Source organism: Haplochromis burtoni, unplaced genomic scaffold (assembly GCF_018398535.1).
Source record: "Haplochromis burtoni strain Fernald_Lab_line unplaced genomic scaffold, NCSU_Asbu1 Contig_764, whole genome shotgun sequence".
In the NCBI taxonomy this organism is placed as follows: domain Eukaryota; kingdom Metazoa; phylum Chordata; class Actinopteri; order Cichliformes; family Cichlidae; genus Haplochromis; species Haplochromis burtoni.
This window is the reverse complement of record NW_024583125.1, coordinates 121,300-128,754: the sequence shown is the minus strand read 5'-3', so window position 1 is coordinate 128,754 and position 7,455 is coordinate 121,300. Positions and strand designations below refer to the sequence as shown.

The following is a 7,455-nucleotide window of genomic DNA, read 5'->3' as shown; positions in this document are numbered from 1 at the left end:
TGTTTGAAGTAATAATAGGAGAGGAAGGGGGAGTGAATGAGAGAAGTAGAAGCAACTGCGCAGCAAAGACAGAATAACTCCAGCTTTGTGTCTATTTTTTTTATTTTAGCTGAAGTTAGGGACAAATCTCTTCCTTTTCAGCCTCGCTTCTGTCAGTCTGCCCCAGGGCAGCTTTGGCTACAATTGTAGCTTGCCTCCACCAGTGTGTGAATGTGAGAGTGAATGAATAGTGGAATTATAAATATGTATGTGCAATCCATAAATATAGAAATGCAATCCATTATTAACACTTGCTTTACTTCTCTGGGATAGTTTTCGCCGAGATGAAATGCCACGGTTAGGAAGCATGTAGCAAGGCTCCAAATGCTCCAACAGGTCTCGCAGACAACAGCCGCTCTATCACGTGACACATACTGCTCCGATGCGCCGAGCTGGGTTACGCCAAGTAGCGCGTTTTGTGAGGTGATTTTGTGATACTTCGGATTTTTTATTTCTCTCCAATCCAGTAATTTAGGTCAGTATCGGACCGATACCGATACGTAATATCGGATCGGTCCATCTCTAATAAAAATCGCTCAGATCTCTAGACTAACACAACCCTAACCCAAACAGCCATTACAAAAAGTGAAAACAAACCACAGTGTAAACACTAGTCTTAAAATATCATATTATGCAAAAGTCTAAAGTTTAAGATGTATGTTACGGATGCTATCCACCACATGGAGTCCAAAGATACAGTTAGCATCCTCAATGACTTCTCTCGACACAAATGAACAGGTCTTGCAATAGACTGATAACCACAAAGCTCCTGATGGTAATAGACCTGTTATTACTCACAGTTGCTTCATAAACGCACAGGAGGAAATGTCCAATGCATGGTAAGTCTCGGAATCTCCAGCTACATTGGCCGCTGCGCTTCTGTGGCTGTAAGGGCAACAAGCCATGTGATGTGATTAACAACTTATTGTCGAATTTCCCAGAGGAACCCACCCGAGGGATTAATAAAGTTCTATCTTATCTTATCTTATCTTATCTTATCTTATTCGCCACAAGGTGTCACTGCTAGGCTTCAAGACAGTGCCTGGAAAGTTTCTTGACTTTAACTATTGCTTTTCTAAAATTGCATTAACATTATCAGCAATCTCCAAGTTTGGAAAAATGACTGGATCTAGTATAACTGTTGATCTGTGTGATTAGAAGTATTGTCTTGTGATAAACACTAGTTATTTCAGTCAATATTACTGTGGTGGGGCGTGGCCTGCAGTGCCCTGCAGGGAAGGAGGACGCACCTGCACGGCATCCGCAATCATGCCGACTTAAACATAGCACTGGGTCCTGTGATGGTGTTGTTGTTATGTTGAGCTGGCAGCAGGAGAGCTGCAGCTCTGTGTGTATTGTGGACAGCAGCCGTTAAAGCAGTGGTTCCCAAACTTTTTTTGCTATGCCCCTCTTTGTTCTACAAGAAAAATGTTTGCGCTCCGCAGGTTTAATCTTGTCCTGCAGGTTTTAGATCTCACCTTGGGTCAACACACCTGAATCACATGATTAGTTCGTTACCAGGCCTCTGGAGAACTGCAAGAGCTAATTTAGCCATTTAAATCTGCTGTGTTGGTTGAAGGACACATCTAAAACCTGGCCCTCGAGGCCTGGAGTTGCCCAGCCCTGTACTACACTAAGGGGATACACAAGCAGGAAAGACACCAAACAGAGGGAACACAACTAAACCCTAGGAAACCAAAAACAACAGTCATAATACAAAAAACTATCAAAAGTAAAAGTACACAATCAAAAACACTGGGTCACCGACCCAGGACCATGACACATATTTTGCTCCATTGCAGTTTATTTCACACCTCAAACATTTAGTAAACAATTAAGCAAATACAAGTAATCTGCAATAAATTACAGGTAGTAATAAAATAAACTACTAACTCTTTTACGCTACGTCCACACCTACACGGGTATTTTTGAAAACGCAGCTGTTTCGTTCTCACACGTAAACGGCGTTTCGAATCACCGAAAACTGAGATTTTTTAAAACTCCTTTTTTGCGTTTACGTGTGGACGAGGAATACAGAGTTCGTCACGACAACGTCAAAGGTATGTGCCTTTTTTCACGTCACGCTGTGCGCCACGTTATTGTTTACATGAGATGAATTGCAGAATGGCAGATAGAGACAAAATTGTTAATCTGACTATCTGCAGGTTTTACACGCTTACATATCACACGCAGTTACTGTCCCTCCATTTAGAAAGGCAGAGGCGTCACGGTGTGATTATTTTACTGTAGTTTTTTTTTCCTGTGTAATAATATTCAACATTGCTATCAATACATTTTTCAAAAAATGCCTCTCTGTGCAAAATGGGTTCAGAAACATAAACAACTGTGGGATACTGTTTGTCCGTGATTTGAAGAAGCCCAGCGTGCTCCCGACACAGGGAAAACCAATTCTGCAGGGAGACCTACCTGCACAGTAAAATTCACTGAGTAAATTTTACTAAACTGAAAGACAGTATTTGGTCCCAGTCTAAATGGAGTAAAATCGACTCTTATGGCAGAGTCATACTTTCAGAGTTAAATATACTCTATTTAGTGCAAATATTTTACTCTACATGATGATAATTTACTCAGTTTAGTATAAAATAAAAACAACTCCACCCTAATTTCATTCTAAATAGAACAGAATTTTACTCTGAATAGAATTATAAATAGAAGAAAAATTAACTTTATTTCACTCACTATGTAACTGTATTACAATCATTCACTGCAAGGTTTTAAAGGTACAATAAATAAACCAGAAAAATATATTTTTTTTTTAGCAGCCACCTTTATTATTCAGAGGAAACAGTATGGTACAATATAAAAACTGGAATCACCATGACTGTATGACACCTGTAAATCAAATGCTTTACAACAGAAAAGCTCTTTGGCATGAATTACATAAGGTCCGTCTCTTTTACACAGAACTTGAAAATCATTGAAATGCTCATTGAGACACACTGTTTGCAGTGCAAAAGTAATCAACAATAACCTCTCATCCTTCACAACAACATGGTAGAACTTGGCATTTCACAATGGACTTTTATACAAACAACTAAATTTGCACAATAAATATTTCCATGGTGTTTTGCCCATCTAACATTTAACACCTTGGTGTTGATTGGTAGCTGAAGAGTCTCTGCCATCTCACAGCCCCAGTCCAATCCATTTCAAGAAAGCATGTTACCTGATCCAGTGGTCAGTCTCTTGGGGTCAAATGTCTGCCAACTGAAAGCAATAGGACTTTGATGTTTTGTTGCCAATGTTTTAATTACATTTTTGAAACTTTTCAATTGTTTTTTTTAAAGAAGCTGTATTTTGCTTCATTGCGTATGCACCAGCTATGCAAAAGTGGTCCTGTTTTAAGTATACATGTAGGATAATGCATCATGAAATGATGCTTTGGTAGCAGCTTCTTGTGTGGAAATAAACCTTTGAATAACCTGTGGTGTTTGGCGATCAGGTGTTTCAAGAAAATAGTGATACCTTTTGATAACACTGCTGAAAATACAATATTCACTATTTGAAACAACAGCAGTAGCAAATACAGAGCTGTAATGTTACTTACAGACCTTTCAGATAAACAGAAATTCCCCATTTTATTCTAAATTCTAAATCTGTAACCTAAAACGGAAACATAGTAATACGGGCTCTTATAATGCCGATTTTTGTTGTTATTAGAGTCACTGAGATCTGCAGTGAGACAGCTGTAACCTGAGAGCCCATGGCATGGGCCCTAGATAGCAACTCTTGCAATGAAGTCAACACAAAATATACATTCTCCTGCTAACTATTACCATTTCTAGTACCCCAAAACCCGATGACGGTGCTAAATGTTTAGTGCACTGAACACAGAAGAATAATAAAGACAGAGAATAGGACATACCATTTAAGAATTGAGTAGGTATGATAAACAGAAGTCTAAATAACAGAAATAGAAGTTCTAATCTAAAGTAATGTGCATCACTGAAAAAGGCAAAATGGCTTGATAAAAAAAGATTCAGATGGCCATGCGGATGAGGCAGCTAATGTTTAATGGGTTGGGAGCCCAGAAATTTGAGCAGGAATTGATTATTTAGGATGCCTAAAAAAAACCTTACACAAGGTTCACAAATTGATTATCCTGCCCATGTCATGCAATTCCACACATAGTATGATGAGGCCTTTATTCAAATGTGTGATAATATTGGACCCTGCCAACCAGTACTGTCATCATATCCAAAGAATGAAGAGGGATGATCATTTTAAAAGAAATGGTATAAGAATAATCCATGGCTAGAGTATTCTCATAGTGCTGATGATATGTTTTGTTTCAGCTGCCATCTTTTCTTACAGTTTTTCTCAAATGCTAAAACACATGTCACAAACGTTACCACCAGGTCCCCCAATGTCCAAACACAACACCCTTCTCTAAAGCTACACAAACACAACCACACCTTCCCACTGCAAAACTCAAACTCCCACACCAAGAGAGCAGCTCGAAGCTGTCAAAACTGTAAACACTATACACAGCATTACACACTACAGCAAAACAATTGAAAACACAATGCTCAATTTGTGAGAAGGTTCTTTGGTTCATAACTGCCAATGCATATTTTTATAAACTGTACAGTAACGGATCGTCATAGAACCCTGCAGAGGATTAGGCATTTAGATTTGTGAGTTTCACATGAAGACTATAAATCTATAAAAACATCCTGCATGTACGTACACTACTGTAACACAACTCAATGCAAAAACAGAATCTATCGCACACAACAGTACTCTCGGAAACATGATCAGGGTGTGAAGTCTTTTTTATTGTCTACACGGTCTTTTTACAGTATTACACACAGTCACTGTGCGGCATCATGTCGCCGAGCTGCATTGGGCCACATCACCTCATCCACATCACAGGCTATATTGTCCCTTGCTAGGCACCGCGGGAAAAACGCCCTGGAATGGCGAATCCATCCCTGGAAGGCCTCCACTGGGATGTCAGCACAGGCCAGCTCCATTGCCCGTACGAGGTTCTCTCTTGTGTATGGCTGTCTGTCATACACCTTCCATCTCCATGATGAGAAGAACTCCTCTATAGGGTTCAGGAAAGGGGAGTAGGGTGGCAGACAGACGTTTAAAAAGTGGTCACTGTTGGTGGTGAACCACTCTCTGATTTGGTGTGTTTTGTGGAAGCGGACGTTGTCCCAAATGATCACATACATGTGATGTGCTAGCCTAGGATGGTGTTGTTGACGGTCCAGGAGGATGTCTTTTAGCTCCTCTAGGAAGGTGAGGAGACGTTGGGTGTTGTAAGACCCAAGGACAGCATGCCGGTGGACAAGCCCCTCCGTACCCATAGCTGCACAAAGAGTAATATTACCCCCCCGTTGGCCAGGAACCTCAGTGATGGCTCTTTGGCCAATGATGTTACGGCCTCTTCGCCTTCGTTTCTGGAGGTTGAAGCCAGCCTCATCCAGGAAGAGGTACTCATGGGGTCTGGCCATCGCGTCCAACTGCATTATCCTCTGTGAACATGGAAAAGCGTACAGGTGTTCAGAACGGTCAATCAGGTAGCACAGTATTGTCCAGAAGTAATGTAGGCCACTAAGCAACACAGTATGTCCACTAACTGTACTGTGGACATGGATGTATACGTACTTGCACATACTCGTAACGTTGTTCTATGTGTCGCGCAGAGTTGCGCTCAAAGGGAACCCTGTAGACCTGTTTCATCCTCATCTGTTGGCGCCGGAGAACTCGGTCTATTGTGGACACGCTGACAGCATCAATGTTCTCAAAGTTTACATTATCTGCAATGACTTTGTCTCTGATCTCTCGGAGTCTAATGCAGTTGTTCTCACGGACCATATCTGCAATGAGGGTTTCTTGTGCCGCTGTGAATATGGCAACCCTCCCACCTCTATGTGGCATTCTTTCAGCTCTAAAGAAAGAAACGTGTTGTCAATTGACTGATTTATATGTAAAACTACATGTAAAGTAACAGACCACTTTCACAGGCCTGTAAAACTGTAGTGTGACAAAGAAAGCAATAGCGTACTATACCTGTTGTGTTGTCTAAATGCCTTGATAATGGTGGCCACGGTGAACCTACTCAGGTTTGGATGTACTCTTCGTCCCGCTTCAGCCATTGTCATGCCATGGACAATGACATGATCAATTACTGTTGCTCGCATATCATCTGTTATGATGGTGCGAGGTTGTCTTCTTCTCCCACCTGGACCTTCTCCTCTCTCTTGTTGGCCTCCTTCTCTTCCTCCTCTACTCCGAACTCCTCTTCTTCTTAGGCCTTCACCTCTTCCTCCTCTGATCTCAACCCCTCTTCCTCTTTGGCCTGCAGCTCTTCTCCTTCCGCACGCTCGAATGCCTTCATCCATTGTGATTGTTTGGCATCTTCACCAAACTATGCTTTTATAGGTGGGGTCACATCATTAGCAACAGGTGTCTTCAATTTTGAGTCGTTGTGTGTAGTGACTGACGCCAGGTGTGTTCCCTGTGTTCAAAGATTGGTGACTGTGGCAAGCATTTTGCATCACATGGGCTTTCATTTGAGAATATGAGCAGAGTTGTTTTGCAACATGTGTTTTAGCAAGGAAAAATGTGTTTAGATTTATGAGTACAGAGGGTTGTGTTTTGTGAATTGTGTCTTCATGTGACATGTGTTTATGGTACTGGAATATGGTGGCTACATTTAGTAAATGTGTTTAGACTACTGGTCATTTGGGTTACAGGATTGGCTTTTGTGTTTTAACATTTGAGAAAAACTGTAAATTACAAAAAGTACACAAGTCACAAAACCCGGGAAACGGGTTAAATCGGTGGAGAAGGGCTTTAGAAAAGATCAAAGAGCACAGTGCCTCAGAGTCTCACGTGTGGTATGGTAAGGCGGAACTCATTAAAAAAAAAAACCTTGAAGGCAGCTTTTAAAGTAGCTGACCAAGTGTCACAAGCTGCAAAAGACAAAGAGAGAGAGAGAAACAGAGAAATGTTGTCTTGTTTCATAACCATCACTCTCTACATTGCAAGACAGGGTACGCCTTTCAGGGGACATGATGAGACCCTGTCAAGCCAAAAATCGAGTTGAATTGTTCAGTAAGTATGACAGTGTAATTAAATTTCATGCCATAAAAGAGAGACAGGGACCTGGAAAAAGACCTCTCACTCCTCTCAAACAGAAGTCAAAACAGCATAACCAAGGTTTGGCCACATCAGTAAGATGTGTCATCCAAGAGTGTGAAATCTTTTTTATGTTGATGGATGAAACCACAGATGTATCGCACGTCTGACAACAAAGGAAACCTGCTCGGTGTGCGAGCAGGTTTCCTTTGTTGTCAGACGTGCACAACATGGAAATTAGTAACCGCTTCCTTCAGGTAATTTGGAGTCAACAACTGGAAATTGCAACAACTGCAAACATGA

The 7,455-nt window shown here is 41.2% G+C and overlaps 1 protein-coding gene across 1 annotated transcript; it reads right to left on the bottom strand.

Annotated features, from left to right (window-relative positions):
- Positions 1–4,334: 4,334 nt before the first annotated feature.
- LOC121812726 lies at positions 4,335–7,214 on the bottom strand. The gene is made up of 3 exons (XM_042215572.1): positions 6,082–7,214; positions 5,677–5,959; positions 4,335–5,543 (listed from the first exon to the last, which is right to left on the bottom strand). The coding sequence occupies exons 1-3, from the start codon at positions 6,411–6,413 to the stop codon at positions 4,875–4,877; spliced, it is 1,284 nt and encodes a 427-aa protein (XP_042071506.1). The 5' UTR covers positions 6,414–7,214; the 3' UTR covers positions 4,335–4,874.
- Positions 7,215–7,455: the final 241 nt, after the last annotated feature.

Coding starts and splice junctions, on each gene's coding strand:
- LOC121812726 (XM_042215572.1), bottom strand. CDS start 6,413: ATGGATGAAGGCATTCGAGCGTGCGGAAGGAGAAGAGCTGCAGGCCAA. Junction 5,960..6,081: donor GCATTTAGACAACACAACAG/GTATAGTACGCT, acceptor TTCTTTCTTTAG/AGCTGAAAGAATGCCACATA. Junction 5,544..5,676: donor AACGTTACGAGTATGTGCAA/GTACGTATACAT, acceptor CCATGTTCACAG/AGGATAATGCAGTTGGACGC.